Source organism: Siphateles boraxobius, unplaced genomic scaffold (assembly GCF_051911475.1).
Source record: "Siphateles boraxobius isolate OS27281-9 unplaced genomic scaffold, OSU_SipBor_1 16, whole genome shotgun sequence".
Classification (NCBI taxonomy): domain Eukaryota; kingdom Metazoa; phylum Chordata; class Actinopteri; order Cypriniformes; family Leuciscidae; genus Siphateles; species Siphateles boraxobius.
In genome coordinates, this window is record NW_027508766.1 from 3,801,197 (window position 1) to 3,819,161 (window position 17,965).

The 17,965-nt window shown below is 37.0% G+C and overlaps 2 protein-coding genes across 2 annotated transcripts in view; one reads left to right on the plus strand and one right to left on the minus strand.

Moving 5' to 3' along the window:
- Window positions 1-6,856: 6,856 nt before the first annotated feature.
- On the plus strand, window positions 6,857-10,654 carry nfkbib (nuclear factor of kappa light polypeptide gene enhancer in B-cells inhibitor, beta). Its single transcript, XM_077231176.1, has 6 exons — window positions 6,857-7,710; window positions 7,801-7,918; window positions 8,976-9,180; window positions 9,306-9,394; window positions 9,498-9,734; window positions 9,815-10,654. The coding sequence occupies exons 1-6, from the start codon at window positions 7,199-7,201 to the stop codon at window positions 9,857-9,859; spliced, it is 1,206 nt and encodes a 401-aa protein (XP_077087291.1). The 5' UTR covers window positions 6,857-7,198; the 3' UTR covers window positions 9,860-10,654.
- Window positions 10,655-11,737: 1,083 nt separating this feature from the next.
- The window catches only part of ftr84 (finTRIM family, member 84), a 31,303-nt gene continuing 25,075 nt past the window's right edge, over window positions 11,738-17,965 (minus strand). Inside the window, exons 5-9 of the mRNA XM_077231171.1 lie at window positions 14,413-14,520; window positions 14,088-14,244; window positions 13,281-13,334; window positions 13,128-13,181; window positions 11,738-13,017 (exon numbers count right to left, since the gene is read on the minus strand). Coding sequence (XP_077087286.1) covers window positions 12,473-13,017; window positions 13,128-13,181; window positions 13,281-13,334; window positions 14,088-14,244; window positions 14,413-14,520 — 918 coding nt within the window. The 3' untranslated portion in view covers window positions 11,738-12,472. The remainder of the gene's footprint in view (window positions 13,018-13,127; window positions 13,182-13,280; window positions 13,335-14,087; window positions 14,245-14,412; window positions 14,521-17,965) is intronic.

Consider the following 17,965-nt stretch of genomic DNA (forward strand, 5'->3'; position numbering starts at 1 on the left):
ACGGAGAGAGCTCAAGATGGCGAGGTCTTTGTGAATAAGAGAACGCGAGCAGTCAGGTATAACAGCAGCTGGAATAGAGTTACATAATGCAGATACAGCTCACCTTATCTCACACAGATTATTATGAGCTTTGCGCGTTTACTAAACATTAACCATATAAAGCAGCTAATGCAGCTTTTGTACAAAATAATATTCGACTGGAAAGCAACATGAGTATATGATCGTACACACACCTGGATGATAAAACAACGATTGTTGTTTTCCTGAATAGAGGGTGTTTATCAAAATGAACTTGTCGGGTCTCCTCTGCAGTGCTGTGATGGACTCTAACTGTGTGGGCTGAGCTCTCTCTTTCCTCTACTCAACATTCACAAGCTAGCACATTGTTCATAGTCCAGAGGCTTTTTATAGTGTAAACAAACCAAGCCGTTTAAAATATTCTTCTTAAACACCATAAAACTTCACTCCAGGCAAGGGGTCCTTTTGTGCAGTCTAGATACAATGATTTTATGAATTACTTCAATGAGAAAATAGAAAGCATCCGTAACACAATTGTAAATATACAATCCTCTATGATGTCTTATGATTCAGCCTCAATTATGGCCCCTCTAGAACAACTACACCGCTTTACAACTATAGGACAGGAAGAGCTAAATAAACTTATCATTGCATCTAAACCAACAACATGTTTATTAGATCCAATACCCACTTAACTACTGAAAGAAGTGTTACCTGTAGTGGAAGAGCCTCTTCTTAATATTATTAACTCGTCTTTATCTTTAGGTCATGTTCCAAAAATATTCAAGCTGGCAGTAATACAACCTCTCATTAAGAACCCGCAATTAGATCCAAATAACTTAGCAAATTACAGACCCAAATCTTCCATTTATGTCTAAAATACTAGAAAAAGTTGTGTCCGCTTAATTGTGCTCTTTCTTGCAAGAAAATGATATCTATGAAAAATTCCAGTCGGGATTCAGACCGCATCATAGCACAGAAACTGCGCTAGTTAAAATAACAAATGATTTACTTTTAGCTTCTGACCAAGGCTGTATCTCAATACTAGTTCTACTCAATCTTAGCGCTGCGTTCGACACTATCGACCATAAAATACTCTTGGATCGACTACAAAACTACACTGGTGTTCAGGGACAGGCATTAAGCTGGTTTAGATCGTACTTATCAGACCGTTACCATTTTGTCTGTTTAAATGGGGAAAAATCAAAGATAACGCCAGTAGACTATGGAGTGCCACAAGGATCGGTGTTAGGCCCTCTGCTATTCTCAATATACATGCTGCCACTTGGTAATATTATAAGAAAACATGGAATTAATTTCCACTGTTATGCTGATGACACTCAATTATATATCTCATCACGACCAGATGAAAACACTAACCTATCTAAATTGACAGAGTGTCTAAATGATATAAAATGCTGGATGACGTGTAATTTCCTGCTATTAAATTCAGATAAAATGGAGGTACTACTTATTGGTCCAAAAAACTACCCACAAAATCCCTTACAATACAACTTTAATTTAGAAGGATGTCCTGTTACTTTATCCACTACAGTAAAAGACCTGGGTGTTATACTAGACCGCAACTTGACTTTCGAAAATCATATTTCATATATTATAAGAACAGCCTTTTTCCACCTTAGAAACATTGCTAAGCTACGTAACATGCTATCTGTTTCTGATGCAGAAAAGCTAGTTCATGCATTCATGACATCGAGAATAGATTACTGTAATGCTTTATTAGCTGGTTGTCCTGCATCCTCAATAAACAAGCTACAGTTAGTGCAAAATGCAGCCGCTAGAGTTCTTACTAGATCAAGAAAATATGATTATATAACACCTATTTAATCATCTCTACACTGGTTACCTATTAAGTTACGTATCAATTACAAAGTATTCCTACTGACCTATAAAGCCCTAAATGGTTTAGCTCCTGTGTATTTAACAGACCTTCTATCGCCATACAATCCATCGCGCTCTTTAAGATCGCTAAATTCGAGGCTTCTGGTCATTCCTAGGATATCTAAGTCCACTAAAGGAGGGAGGGCGTTCTCGCATTTAGCTCCTAAACTCTGGAATAGCCTTCCTGATATTGTTCGAGACTCAGACTCGCTGTCCCAGTTTAAAACTAGATTAAAGACGCATCTCTTTAACCAAGCATTCACTTAATGCTTAACCTTTAATACTACTGCTGAATCAGTTCGAATGCATTAACATTATGAACATCAGCTATGCTAATTATTTCCCATCTGCCTTTCTGCTGTTATCTCGGGACGCTAGTCCCGAGGTAAATAGCGTTCGTCAGCTCCAGTTTGTATCCAGCCTCTCACGGAGACTTTAGATGCCCCAACGCCTGTGAAGAGACGACTCGACGCCTGTGAAGAGACGACTCGACGCCTGTGAAGAGACGACTCAAAGCCGGCGATATGTTATGCCATAAATTAATACATGATTAACTAACTGTATTTTTCTATGTACATTTCCGAAATGCACTTTCTGTAAAGCTGCTTTGAGACAATGTGTATTGTGAAAAGCGCTATACAAATAAATTTGAATTGAATTGAATTGAATTCCCTTTAGTTACAGGGGTGGGATGTTTTTAGTTTTTTTTACAAGTGTTGTTCTTTTATGTGGGAATGTTGATATAGCGCAGTGCAGCACTCTGCAGTGCTGGTTCAGAGTTAATACATTACTGAGAGCGTTACTGAGATTAGGAGCCTCTTATAGTCTGAGTGTAAAGCAGTGTGTGTGTGTGTGTGTGTGAGTGAGTGTGTGTGTCTTGAGGAATGATCAGAGAAAAGTGCAGTGGCAGCAGATCTGGTCTGCAGCTCAGCATTCACCATCAGCCCCCCGTCAAAGCTCAACCCCACCCCTGGAGAGGGATTCTCCTTCAGAGCCTCGCTTCCATTTTAATAATCGGCATGTTCATCCTGAGCAAATTTGAACAGTACAGGTCAGGATAATACCTGAACTGTCCCGTCTCTCTCTCTCCCCATCTCTCTCTCACTCACACACAAATCAGACATTCACAATCAATGAGTTCTGCATCGTGGTTTTACAGTTTATTCCCATCTACATACAAATACACATTTTTGAATGGCCAGAACAGGCAGGCTAAGAATGAAAGATGTGTGAGATAAACTTTAAAACACTTAATACTGAGCAACACCCATCCAATATACATATACAAAGAGATAATATGTAGATTTTCTTTCATTGTTAGGGTTGTTGATTGATGAAAAAAGCACAAATTAATTTAACTGTTTTCTCTAATTAATTGCACCTAACATTACAATTTGTAATCATAAATATATTTCCACATTGAATATCCAAATTAATGTGGAAACAACATAAACAGTATTTTAAATATCTGGTTTAATGGAAATTATTATTATTTTTTTAAAATGTACTATGAATGAAGGCCTGCATCATTGATACCAATACTAATATACTGATGCTTAATATATATATTGATGCTTAATATATATATATAATTTATCTGGGGATAAAATTAATTATCGCAAGTATATTACAGTATTTGAAAGCCAGGCCTATATTCTGTTTATCACATGTTTTTATTTATAATTTACTAGCTACTTTTAATATAAGTGAACAATATGAACTTAAACCCTTTAAAATATATATACACACATACACGCACGCATGCACATGTAACACATGAAAGATTAAAATAAGTATAATATAATTTATATATTCTGTATATAATTATTTTATATTTGTTCAATCTTATTTTATAATATAATTTTATATTATATCTGTTACACTTCTCTCAGGAATATGTTGCACACAGCCCCCTACTGAGATCAATAGGTGGTCTCTGTAAGGCCGCATAAATTAATTGCAGGGCTAATCTTATTTCCTAATTGCTCTTGACAGAGACTGCAAACATCCATCACAGTACAGACCACAGCACAAAGGACGTCACAGTAAACAGAGCAAAGCACAGCTTACGGTACAGTATAGGAGACCAGGCATTGAGCGATTGACAGAGCAGTGGAGCACAGCGAGGTGCAGGGGGAACAAGTTATAATAAGTCAAAGTAAAAACATGCCCATCATGCCTCTCCGTCTCTACTTTTTATCATATATCCCTATCGTCTTGAAGGAGATTAATGGGAGTGGGTTTCTTATCAGAGACATTTAGAGGATGTCCTGCTGAAAAAACTGCAATGCAGATACACAGAGACTGAGGCAGAGAGAGAGAGAGGGGGCTAAGGGTGGTTAGGCGAACTTAAACTCTGTCAGCAATCCCCTCAAATTCCAACAAAATCCCATTCAGCCCAGCACCTTTTAGGATCCTGCATGCCCATGCACACGTCTGTTTTTCTTTCATGGGAGTTTCTACTGACTTCTACATTTATACTGAGCTAATGATATTTTCTATTCCTTAATCCTGCCCTAAACCTCACAGAAACCTTCTTCATTTTTTTGCATTAATCACTAATTACTGTGCTTATTAAGCCCTTTTCATAGTGGAGACCATTGGTATACTCTCAGTGCAAGTGATTTTAGGTTACTATTTATGCGAGGACATTTATTCCTCATAATGTACACAAAACACACACACACACACACACACAGAGAGAGAGAGAGAGAGAGAGAGAGAGAGAGAGAGAGAGAGAGAGAGAGAGAGAGAGAGAGAGAGAGAGAGAGACCTTCAAACACCTTTTATTATATCCAATGACTCTTTCTTTCATCACTCTCTCCATTTAGCTTCATAGTCACTCTGAATCATCCTTCCCTCAATCTACAGTGGCACTTATAATTAAGACATGTTAACATGGGCAAAAAAAAATAATAATGTGTCCTTGTCTTGAACCATATTACCATTCTTTGTGTGCAGTTACTGGTGTGGAACCTGCACACTTTCAAACAGTCACACTGTTACATGTTAAACATTATCTGCATTATCTTAAAAAAAAAAAATATTTATATATATATAGATAAAACATTTTATCAAAACATATAAAATATTACTGAGATTTTTATAAATAATTTAGAGGTTTTATTGCAGATCTTTCCTGAATAAAAACAAAATAGAGCATAAAAAACGTGAACAATGACATCATCCTGTCATTGGTGAGGATTAATTATTTTGTTTACCAGAGAGAGTGGCACAAATATGAAATTAACAGATACACTGCCACCTGGTGTCTGATATGTTTAAAATACCACTCCCTGCCCTGTGAGATTTTTTTTTAAAAATTTCAAGTAAAAGGCAAGTACAGAAATTTTAAAAAGGTAAATCTAGATAGTGGAGGCATGGGAATGTTGTAAGACAGGATGAGTTGTAACACCATTTGTTTAACTAATTAGTGTTAGAAAGTTAGCTACAGTGATGAAATCACTATACGACCACCATCCTTCTGAGATGACAGCAGAAGTTTTAAGACTCTGTGTAAAATATAAATATTATATTAATATAAATGATTTACAGCATAAAAAGCTTCTCATCTAAGCTAAAATGTTAAAAACGTGGCTGAACCGACCATGCGGGTTTTAATATGTAAAAACATTAATAAATAGACCTATGAATATAAATATAAAAATATTAATATAAAATAGATATTATAGTCATGATAATAGAATAAAGTCATGAACAATGTGTTTAAACAAGTTTCAGTTGTTGAATAAAATTTCAAAGTGTTTAAATTCAGTTTTTGACTCTTATCATGTCAGGCTGTACAATAGTTGTATGTAATGTAGTTGTACCAGCTGACATGGAAAGTGTACCAACCTACCCATACTTGAAATTAGCAGGTTTTTACCAGTATTTGAGAGAGATCTACAAACATTTTAACATCAGTTTAGGTCCTCTGAATGATGCATTATCATGCTTACTGTTATTAGCCTACCTTGTCCATTCATAATAAAAAAGCCATGTTTGCAGTTGTGCCACGCTGACATTTGAGAGTATATAAAGGTTTTTTAAGTAGCCTAACAGCTTTAAAACTACTGATATTCATAAAATTTGTTTATATTAAAGGTTTCAAGCCGAAAATGATGCCATAGTATTTTTTTTTTTAACTTTTTATTAGAAAGACACCATTTTTTATTTTCTTATAGGTCATTTTTTCGGACAGTGCACCACCTGACATTTTAGGGGTTTAAGATACCAAAACATTACATAATATCTATTGATTAATTGTACTAAAAATTTATTCTAGCTTAATGGGCTAGGTTTTATGGAATAAAGTGATGTCATGAATTTATCAAATTATTTTAAAAGGAAATAATGCACTTGGACACAAAAATATGCACGTCATGTCACTGACCCATATATTAGGCCATATTACCAATTTTATTTGAATTTTAGTGCTACATATAGGCTGTTTACAATTTTGTATTTAAGTGCTTAAAATGTGGGGTGGTGATATTAATTCAACAACCACAACATTTTATGTCCTTGTTACAACTCACCATGGTAGTGCAGTGGTTTGTAACAACAACACTCTTTATATTTGGCACTAATTTACACAGTTTACTACTGTAATTTTGTAGCAGACAAAAATGGGAACATAAATGTTTGAGACAAATAGCGTTAATTTTCTGCTCTTCCTACTGTAGGCTAGTCTATGTTATATTATTAATCTAACACACCCAGCAGCATATTAAATTGCAATACAAAACAAACAATTAAAAGACAGATCAAATGGCCACGCCGTTTCTTTGCCTTGCTTTACTGACAGTTCAAGTTAATAACCACTTGAAATTCCCCTAACAAACGCAACGCGGTGAAACTCCCAAAGAAACGAATGTAGGCTAATTGACAGTTAATTTTGTGTGCTACGCATGCGCGCCTTGCGCCCTACGCATGCGCACTTTCCCACGGTGTCTGGTTACGAGAGAGGATTTGGGAATTCCCCAGGAAAACACCTACGCGGACACACGGCCTTTTCTGGACAAACTGGGCAACAGTAAGCCGCTCACAAGGTGAGCACTCTGTAGTTTTATAATGCTCCGGACATGGAGGGAATCTGAGGCTCGTGCGACAGCGCTTGCCGCTGTTGTTTGGCAATTTGTCCAGAAAGAGCTCATCTTGTTCCCCTAAAAACAATAACGTTACATCTGAATAGAAGCGAAAACGGCGCAGGCAGATAACGTTAGCTGTTGGCCAAGAAAAGCAGTTTCTCTTATTACAGCTGACATAATTTAAACGGATGATTCATATTCAAATGGAGGGGACGCAAGATATTCACGGTGAATCCCGAAGACAGAATGCACGGCCTGGACCGAGCTACATTATGGAGAAACGGGGCGCCGTGGACGCTGTTCCGGAGGACTGGTGTGACAGCGGGCTAGACTCCTTAAGCGGGGTCGGACTCGGTTTTGAGGGTCCTTACGGCACTCACACAGAGGCCGAGCAGATGTGGGCACCTGATCGATCTATGTCTGACATACCTGACATCCCACCTTCGGACGAGTCCGACAACAGGGGCACCATGGACTGCGTGTCGATTGGCGGCGGAGAGAGGCTCGATTCTGCCATAGGGGACTCGATTAATGAGGATGCGGTGGTGGGGTGTCTCTCCGACGGGATCGGCACCATGATCCTAAGCGAGCCCGCAGTTAACGTTACAGATAGACTGGCGGTCTCGGACACTGAGGAGTTTCGGCAGCGGAGAGAAGAACTCTTCAACACGCTCAACTTTCTGTCAGAGGATGGTGACACGTAAGTCTTTGTTGTTTTCTGTTGCCTGTACATTTGTCTGTTTGGAAGGCCATTGGATTTAGACTGTATATTATCTTTTTTGTCTCTCAGGGTACTTCATTTGGCACTGATTCATGAGCAGTGGGGTGTTGTTCAGTGCCTGCTTGAAGAAATTGTGGTGGACAAGACCTGGACTCCTTACCTGCACATCCAAAATGACCTGGGCCAGGTAAACGCACAACAGTGTTGCCAGATCTAAAGAAACAAGCAACTTGATCTGACAGGGCAGCACCTATGGATCAAGAAAAATTGATTTTCTTCCAATGATCTGATTTATTGTTTCATAAAATATTACATATTAGATTAGGTTAAATTGCATTTTGCTGTCAAAGTCACCACTAAATCATACTTGACCATTTTGATGGAATATAAATTATTTGTTCATACACTTCTTTTTTTTTATTCTTAGTCATTTTAAAAACATTAACTTCCTCGCCCCGTCACAACAACATTTCTTCTCCGATGACATGCTGTGATGCTATGAGGGCAGGACAATATTCCCTCCCTTTCAGCAACCTGGCGTTCACATCACCACATCACAGCAATTAGCAAATGACAACGATCCAATCAATTCTCGATGGACAAAATAAAGTCCAGCCCTAAATTTTTTCCAATTTGCGTGAAGCCTCAGATATATGTCAATAAGAAAAGAAAATTCTCTCACTTGCAACTAAATTTTTCTCATTAATATGCTCCTATTGGGAATAGCTGAGACTATTTACAGCAAAGACTTTATATATAGAATGACAACGCACAATTTGGTGGAATAAGTCCCGGTTTCTAAATAAATGAGCTAGGCTAATCGCTGATTGATAAAGTCAACGCGTCACTGCAGCTGCCGTTAGAAGCTCTGATTGCTATAGAAACACTCAGTGTTCTGAAACGGAGATGCCCAGAGACGTTGCAAATATGGTTGCTGAGTGAACAGACTTTTCTTGAAAGAGACTTTGCTTATTGTGAAGCAGAAATCACACGTACGCGAGCAAAGTACGTGTACAAAAAAGCAGTACTCCTTTCGCTTGCCTTTCACTTCCAGTCCTTTACCTTTCGCAAAGTGCTTTCACTTACAAAAGCGGTAGGCCTACTCTTTTGATGACGAAATTCACGTCACGCGCACTGTACGCTGACCCTTACGCACACGTAAAAAGTGAAGTATAATTTTGCCTTAAGTGTACATTGCAACTCTGATGTGCAACCAATGTCATTTTTCCGCCCTCTTCGCTCAGACCGCTCTACATTTAGCAGTCATAGTAGACCGGAGCGAGTGTGTTCGGGCACTGTTGTGGAGTGGAGCCAGTGCGGAGATCCAAGAGAGGGGCGGCAACACACCTTTACACCTGGCTGTCCGAGAGCTTCGCACAGAGTGTGTGAGAGAGCTCACCAGCTGCCCACGGACCCCACCGGAGCACCTCAGCATCACCAATTATTCAGGTACACTACAAACTCAAGCAAACACATTTTGACTGATTAATATTTAATCTAATTTATTTTATCAGGATACATCTCTGTCTTTTCCATCCATACTATCCCTTTCTCTGTCCATCTGTCTCTTTAAGGTGTGAGTGCACTGCACCTGGCTGTACATAGGGGCAATTGCGATATCATCAAAATGCTGCTGGAGGCAGGAGCAGATGCCAATCAACGAGTAAGAAATTATAAACAACAAAAAAACATTTTTTAATAAAAGATCTTATTAATCTTCTTTTCGAGTATATTTTAGTGTTCAATCATTAACTCTGGCTTTGTAGGATTTGGGGTCAGGTCGGTCTCCATTGCACTGGGCAGTGGAAGGTCAAAGGTCAGCGGTAGTGGATTTGTTATTGAGTGCTGGCGCATTGGTGAATCAGCACTCGTATGCAGGCCACACCCCGTACTACTGTGCCCTTTACAGACCCAACAAAGAGGTGCAGGCCCTACTTAGTGCCCATGGGGCCACATACATACAGGGCGATGAGGAAGAGGAGGAGTACAGAGAGAGTGAAGAGGTTAGAGCCAAATACACACACATTTACTAACAATGCTTAAAAGTATGTTTCTGTACTTAACATTTCTCTACCTGTCGCAGGAGGAGTTTGATGATGTCATCATTAATGGACAGCGAGTGCTGTAGCTGTAAAAAACATGGACACTACTCTGCCATTAGACCCTTTGAAATCCAGCTGAACAATTGTGGCATCTGAGTGTATTTGGTGGAGGCTATTATGTGTGTCTGTGTGTATATTTTGTTTTAAGGTACAGTATGATGTCAGTATGCTGCTTCTGGTTCAACGGAATACATAGCTAGATTCTGTTAGTCATGGAGGACCGTAGTTATTTAAGCCTGACATCACACAAAGCCTTTTCAAAGCTATAACAATAGAGGCAGCTTTTTATTTAGTAAAACCTCTCACTGGCTCATCTTGTGTGTGGCCTATTCTGTTATCATTTACTCATCCTCATGATGTTTCAAACCTGTATGAGTTTCTCTCTTCTGGTGGGATTGTTTGACAAATGTGTTTTTTTTTGTGCACACAGAAAATGACAATGGAGTTCAATGTTGTTTGGACAACATATCTATCAAATCTTTAGGTAAAATATCTTCTTTTGTGTTCCACAGAAGAAATAAAGTCATACAGGTTTGGAACGACATGAGGATGGGTAAATTATGTAATTTTAGGGTGAACTATCGCTTTAAGAACCAAATTCCCTGGATGATATCAGACACCTTAGGTTGCGTGCCACGCAAGCAGCATGGCTGATATGCTCCCACTAGTGGGTAGATTCATTATGTCCACAACATGACAATAGTGGCTTGCTTTCTTTATTTTTAAAACTAAATTATTAGCCAGATTTAGCTGCGAAAGTCTTGAAGAGAAAATGAATGGTTTTTAATAAACTGGTTTACTTACTATTATTGTTAAACCAACTATTGGCTGTGTTTTTTGAGTGGAATGTCACCGTTTTCTTGGTGACATCCCAATTGTCTTGTGTGTTAAGAGTGGATGTTTTTTCTTTTCTTTCTTCACATATAATAGGTGTTAGGGTGGAAATAAGTGACAAGAGGTGGATATCTGAATTCAGAGATGGATAGTAGGTCAGACAGAGAGGATAAACTGAATGGATAAAAATTACAGACGTTATAGAATTCTACAATACAAATGGCAACAAAGTCAAAACTTTCGATTGAATGCACAGAAATAGAATTAGAGCTAAATTCTTGATATAAGGATGTTCATACTCAACTAACCGCTTACAGTTACACACTATCATATTATTTGAACTGTGAAGCATCTAACAAACATTCCAAATTACATTAAATGCATGACAACACACTTACATTTCTGTCTTATTAAAGCATCTTAAAATATATTTTAAATATAATATAAAATACAGTATAATATAAAAAATATATATTTCTGAGACTGTTTTGTTTTCAATTGTTACAAAAGTGGAGAATGATCTCTATTCACTCACTCACACACACATGCTATTAGGGCATTATGGTTGTGGACATTTACAGTCACCTGTGTGTAGGCCTATTTCAGATTTTCTGTTTGTTGGGGTGAGCGCAGAAATTTTCTCGATGATTGGTTCCCTCTGTTGGTAAAACAGACACTCCTTTGGAAATCAGGGCTCCTGATCTACTGGTACTTGTCCTCTATGAGTTGACTGTATAATGTTGAGCAGATTAAGTTTGCCCTGTTTTAAATTACAAGGTTAATGATTATTCATTCATTGAGAATATGCCATTCTAGATGTAAAAAGAGAGAGCAGGGAGTAACATTTAGGGATTAATTAAACAAGTGTAGCCATGTCTGAAACATTGAGAGGTACGGTTGATTTTAGGGGAATCTGGATTTGCAGTTGAAGGTTTCTAATCCATGTATAAACAAACATACTGCAGAGTGATGGATTTATCCTCTCATCTGTACATAGTTCTGTTTACTTGGTGATGGGTGAAATGACTGAAAGGCTCTTAGAAACCATTCAAATGGACAATAAACAATAATGATAATAAGACTTGTTTTATTTGCCTTGTTCACATAATCATTTAAACACACACTTTTCTCTTGATGTAGCTGCATCTTAACCCAAAGATTGCAGAATGTATATTATGAGTGAATGGCTGCAGCTTTTGAAATTACACTTTATTCAAAGGAAATCATCCTTACTGGATTAGCCGGCTTTGTTATTTTTAAACATGTCTGCTCTCTTTTTTTATACACACTTGCCCTTTTTAAGAAGTATGGTAATATTTACTGCCACTCAACCAAAAAACTGGGAAAAACAAAACAAAAAATTTGTCAGGATAAAAAAGCACATTTTACCCCCTCATATCTGTTAATGTTTTTCTAATTTTTTTAAATTATGATTCTCATTACTGTAATAGATCTTTAGTCAGGGTAGTGCCATATTTTTTTACAGAAATGAAAATTAGGCTGTGAGGAACAGAACTGTTCATTATTAACTTAAAGTTAAAAGTAAAGTTTTAGAATCACATTAAACAATTTATTTTTAAATATAAGAATTAGTATTTGCCATTAGAGTAATAAGAATTGGAGGGTAAAATTCTCCTGAAAATAATGTCACAGTGCAAAGGATCCTAATGGTAGACTATTACATTATGCAAAACAATAATCCTTTTTTTTTCCTTCTTAAAATTTTAAATGTGACCAGAAAACATCTTCATGAGATTCAGTTTTTTTTAAATGACCCTCAGGGTCAAAGGTAAGCTCAGGACCCTTTAGCGGTATGTTCGGCAGTTCTTCTCCAGCATGCACAGAGTTACAGATGATCCAACACCAAATCCAGCATACAGCGGTTCAGAGAACTTGGCCTGAAATCTGTGGATGAGCTCCACTGTCTCAGACACAGTGTAAAAGGATACAGATCCTCCAGCGTAATCCAGGTACACACCGATCCGTGTGGCACGAGCTGCTCCCGGCAGATCTTTATCCATCTTATTGTGCCAGGCGGAGTATCCAGAGTCTGAGCACAGGAGACTCCAGGATTTATCATTGTATCCCAGAAGGCTGTTCGAGTTCTTACCTTTACGGCTGATGCTCTTGAAGGCAACTCCAATGGAAAATTCGCCGTTCCACTCTGCCTCCCAGTAATGCCGTAATCCACTGAGCGGCTCCTTGCACAGGATCTGGCAAAACCCATCGAACCGCTCCGGGTGATCTGGGTAGAACTGGGTTGTTCGCTTACGGATCACCCGACGATTCCCATCTGAAAGGACTAGTTCTTTATAGGCGGTGTTGAGATCAAATGTAAGTTTACAAGAATCTGTGAAATAATATTGTAGAAAAAATAGACTCCTTCAGCATTTAGAAGAATAAAATGTTATCATCTGTATAGTGAAGAGATTAATTAATGTTAATTATCTACACACTCACATCTGAGGAAATCCAGTCTTGATTTAGGCTCTGGGAATACAGTTCTTATTGGAGCTGAAAATATAGTATAAAGCTAAGCTAAGGTACATAAATGAGCAGAGTTTTGCTGAAACATACTTAATTCTAAATAAACAGAAATGTAGAACCTCTTACCATTCAAACGTCCTCCAGACCTCGGAATAAGGACATAGACTGAAGTGTCACTCACTGAAAAATTAATCATGCAAAAATTAATAGTAGATAAAATATAGCATTTTGTACACTACGATCAAAAGTAAAGTTGATTTTTGTTTAAATAATATTTTATTAATATTGTATATTAAAAGGATGCATTAAATTGATCAAAAGGGAGACATTTATAATGTTACAAAAGATTTATATTTCAAATAAATGCTGTTCTTTTAGACTTTCTATTTAAACAAATTTACAACTGTTTCTTGAGCACCAAATCAGCATATTAGAATGATTTCTGAAGGAGAATTAATTACATTTTAAGGCCAATTCACACTGCAAGACAGACCCCGACCAAAGACAACAGATACATTTGTGGGGTTCTGTCGGATTAGTAAGTTACTCCGTTTTGTGTCTGTCAGCACTAGTTTGTGCCAATTGAAATAGAAAACAGTTATTTAAAATGTTATAATAATATAACAATATTACTGTTTTTACAGTATTTTTTATTTAACAAAATGCAGCCTTTGTGAGCATAGGATTTTTTTTTAAAATCTTACCAACCCCAAACATTTGAACAATAGTGTGTATACTGTCTGTGTCATTGTTTGCATTTACATCCATACTTTATTCTCGAACTACAGGGGTACAGAGCTGATTATATTTTGTTTGCTGTCCATTTCTGAAGCAGAGCAATGCTTTCCATCTCTACTTAATAGTTACTACTATTTTGTGCCTTTTAAAAGAGATCCCATGTCTTTTCTAGTCTTTTCTAGTCTTCATTGTTACCTCGTTTGGAGATGTTTCCCAGCTCTTTTTTGCAGATGTCGTCCAGGTGTTCTTTCATGTCAGAGACGGTCTTGGTGATCTCACTGAAGGAAAACTCTGGGTTTATCAGCACTTTGGGCACCATGGGCTCCGGTGCAACTGATAGTGTGGGAAAATTCTGCACAAATAATGAAGACACTTAACAAAATTTGTGCTGCTAAGTAGCTTCCCTGAATGTCCATATTAAATTTCCAGACAGGGAAGAACACAAATTTCAACTTTCTCAATGGCAGAAATCCAGAATGATAAAAAGAAAACTAGTGAAATGTGAGAGGCTATTCTTTACCTGTAGGAAGTGAATGTTGTCTTCTGTGTCAAGTATTTGACGTAGTTCAGCATCTCTCTTCTGAAGCTCCATGATCTCTTGTTCAAGTCTCTCAATGTAACCCTGAGCCTGTCAGTACATTAAAGCTATCACAGTCTGAGAGCGGGGAACAGCAACTGTATCAGCTCTATAAGCAGTGTGTATGAAACATATCAGTTACAGTCATGGTCAGAATTATTGGCACCCTTGGTAAATGATTAAAGAAGGCTGTAAAAAATAAATCTGCATTGTTTATCCTTTTAATCTTTCATTCAGATAGATCTATCAACCTTTCGCTGAATAAAACAAGTGAAAGTTTCACATTATGAAATAAATGTTTTTCTCCAAAACACGTTAGCCAGAATTATTGGCACCCCTTGAAATTCTTATTAGTAAAATATCTCTGAAGTATATTCCCATTCTTATTTACATATTTTAGCACACCATGTCTAGCCATGACTTCTTGTTTCACATGAGTATGACTACAAAAATTCCCTTAATCAGCCATCACAAAGAGTAAAACCAAAAAATATAGTTCTGATGTGCAGGAAAAGATTTTTGAGCTTCACAAAATAGAAAGTGGCTGTTAGAAATAGCTAAAGCATTGAAAATCCACATTTTCACCATCAGGGGAATAATTAAGAAGCTCAAATCAACTAAAGACATTATAAATCTTTATAAATCTTATACTCTTATATTCTAAACTTCCTAGAAGAGGACTGTCTATATTGTCTCTCAGATTTCATCAAAAATATCTTATTTCGTGTTCCGAAGATGAACGAAGGTCTTACGGAGTTGGAACAACGTGAGGGTGAGTAAATACTGACAGAATTTTCATTTTTGGGTGAACTATCCCTTTAATTCACGGCGAGGAGGATAGTTTATGGAAGTAAAATAATGACAAATGTTTTTGAAAAAAAAAGGCTGTTGAATTGCACTACTTAAAAAAATAGGCATTGCATTGACCCTGCTTGCATTTTAATGTTTTGTATTTTTAGGGCTTGCATTTTGATGTTCTGAAATTCAACATGGTTGAATATTTAAGCTGTGAATATTTAAATTTAAAACATTTCAAACACATTTTCATTATAACAAATAATCCATATTCACCTTTCATATTTCACTTCCAAAATATTCAAACTGTTTAAAAATACAACCTATAATATTCAACAGGCAATTTTCAGTCCATTTTATTTCTCTTTGAAAATTCGCTTCCACAAATTCTGTGGTTCAAATTTGACAGTAAATTCAAAATTGACATCCAGTACTCCAAGTACAGGAAAAGCAGTAGATTACCGAGCATTAATCTCCATCTGCTGTTAGTCTACCTCACCAGCAGGGGTGCAAGCGAGTGTTGTTGACGAAGACAGAGCAACAGTTAGACTAAGCCATTCATTCATAAAAACTCATTTACAGCAATTGAGCATGCATTAAGTTTTTGTGATGATTATCTGATCACTAATACAGTAATATAAAAGACCAAACTCGCACCTTATTGGGGAAGTATGCCTTCATACATACATGTACTGCATTAGATTAAACTGGGAAATGTCATAGCACTTGCATATTGTTGTTCTATATTGTTAGTTTAACTGTAAGTCGCTTTGGATCAGAGCCGGCCAAGCCACTAAGCGACCGTTGCAATTGCATAGGGCCCCGTGGCCAGCAGAGGGCCCCCTAGAGTCACTGCTAGCTAGTGAAAAAAAATAAAATAATAATAATAATTCGCAAACAAAAGTAACATAAAATCAATAAATAAAAAGAAATGGGCCTACAGGCGCTCTTTATCAGGCATCATGATAAGCACAGAGTTGTTATTTATTAATTAGTTATTTATTATGGCAAGTCAGCTGGGAGGTCCCCGCGAGGGCGCGCGCGAGTCTTGACCCTGACTGACCTATGACGTCACTCGTTGTCACTTTGTCAGTCAGTTAGCGACTTGTCGACGATGTCTGACAAGAAACGCAAATACCTTTCTGTCCATGAAAAACGGCAAAAAAAGAGGCTGGAAGAAGAGAAGAAACAAGAAGATAAAGGTACGCAAGCCTGTAGGCTTAATTTACCATATTTGTATGGATAATCTGCACTAAAAGTCTTATATTAACATTAGCCTAAATCGTGCTTGTATTAATTTTCGTTATGCTATATTTGTTTACATGCTAATAATATGCTGCATAAAATTGGTTTAGTATTAAACCTATACCATTTGATGTGGTGTTAAAGCATTTAACAGAACAATATAAACCCAGTTTGGCTTCTACACTAAAGGGCTAACATTAATTTACTCCTTATGTCCCCTATCCAGGATCACTATTAAAGTATATGCTGCCAGTGCCAGTAAGCAAAGCTCCAGCTGTTGGTGAGTATAAAGGGGCGGTAAAATTTTTGATTAAAAAAATTAAGTCTAACTTTATGTATAATTATTTTCTTTATTTCATTGCAGCTCAATCAACCACTTCTATTCCTGGTTCACAACACAGTCATATCACTCAAGAAGCTGACAATGCTGGTAAGTTCTGTGTTTTAGTTTGTTTAACCTATAGAGATAGATACATTCCCCACTTGTTGTAGTGTCCTGTCCTTTGCTCATAAATGAAATCTGTCATAAAGGTGAGTGTGTAGTAGCTGTTTCTATTGAAATGTTACCTTGTTCTTGTTATTGTTACTATTGATCTTCTTTGTGGTGTTTCAGATGTTATTGTTAATTTATTTTATTTGAAAATTCAAACATTTTAAATGTTCTATTTATTATTTTATATAATATTTTATTTAAATGTTATTCTATTTAATTTAAATTATATATGCTGTAGTTGGTGTGCCTCTTAAACTCTGGTGTCAATTAAAAAATTATAATTGGTCAATGAAAATCACTTTATCAGTATTTTTATTCAGCAAGTTCATCAGTGTTTGTTCGGTCTTGCACTGCCATTCAGCTCAGTGGTATCATAATTTTCCTGTTAGACATCAAACACAGTACATATAATATAGCTGTATAGTATGGTGTAGTTATATGGTAGTCATTGCTTTTCTTTAGGCCTTACTTAAAACGGTCAAAGGGGCCTCCAACCAAATTTTGCTTAGGGCCCCCAAAGGTCTAGGACCGGCTCTGCTTTGGATAAAAGCGTCTGCTAAATGACTAAATGTATGTAAAATTGGCTTAACATTGGACATTCGTGCATTTAGGACCATCTCTAAAGTTGCATACAACATTGGTATGGTCTAAACGTTTCTAACTTAAATAGCAAACTTCAATTTATTAAATTGCACATTATGCCTGATACCTACATTCATGTTCTTTACAGTTGGTTTTATGACTGTAAGTCATTCTCTTCAAATGCTATAGGGCTTGGGTGGGTGCAGCGTTGCATTCTGGGACGTGGCGTTCATGTTGATGGCCTCGCGAATGTAAACATACAGCAAGTCGAACGAGGAGAAGAAGCAGAGTTTGTGACGCTAAAAAGCTGGTTTGTGTCTAAGACTGCTGCACTGTTAAATAAAATAAAATAAATATGTGAATGAAAAAATTTGGACAGTT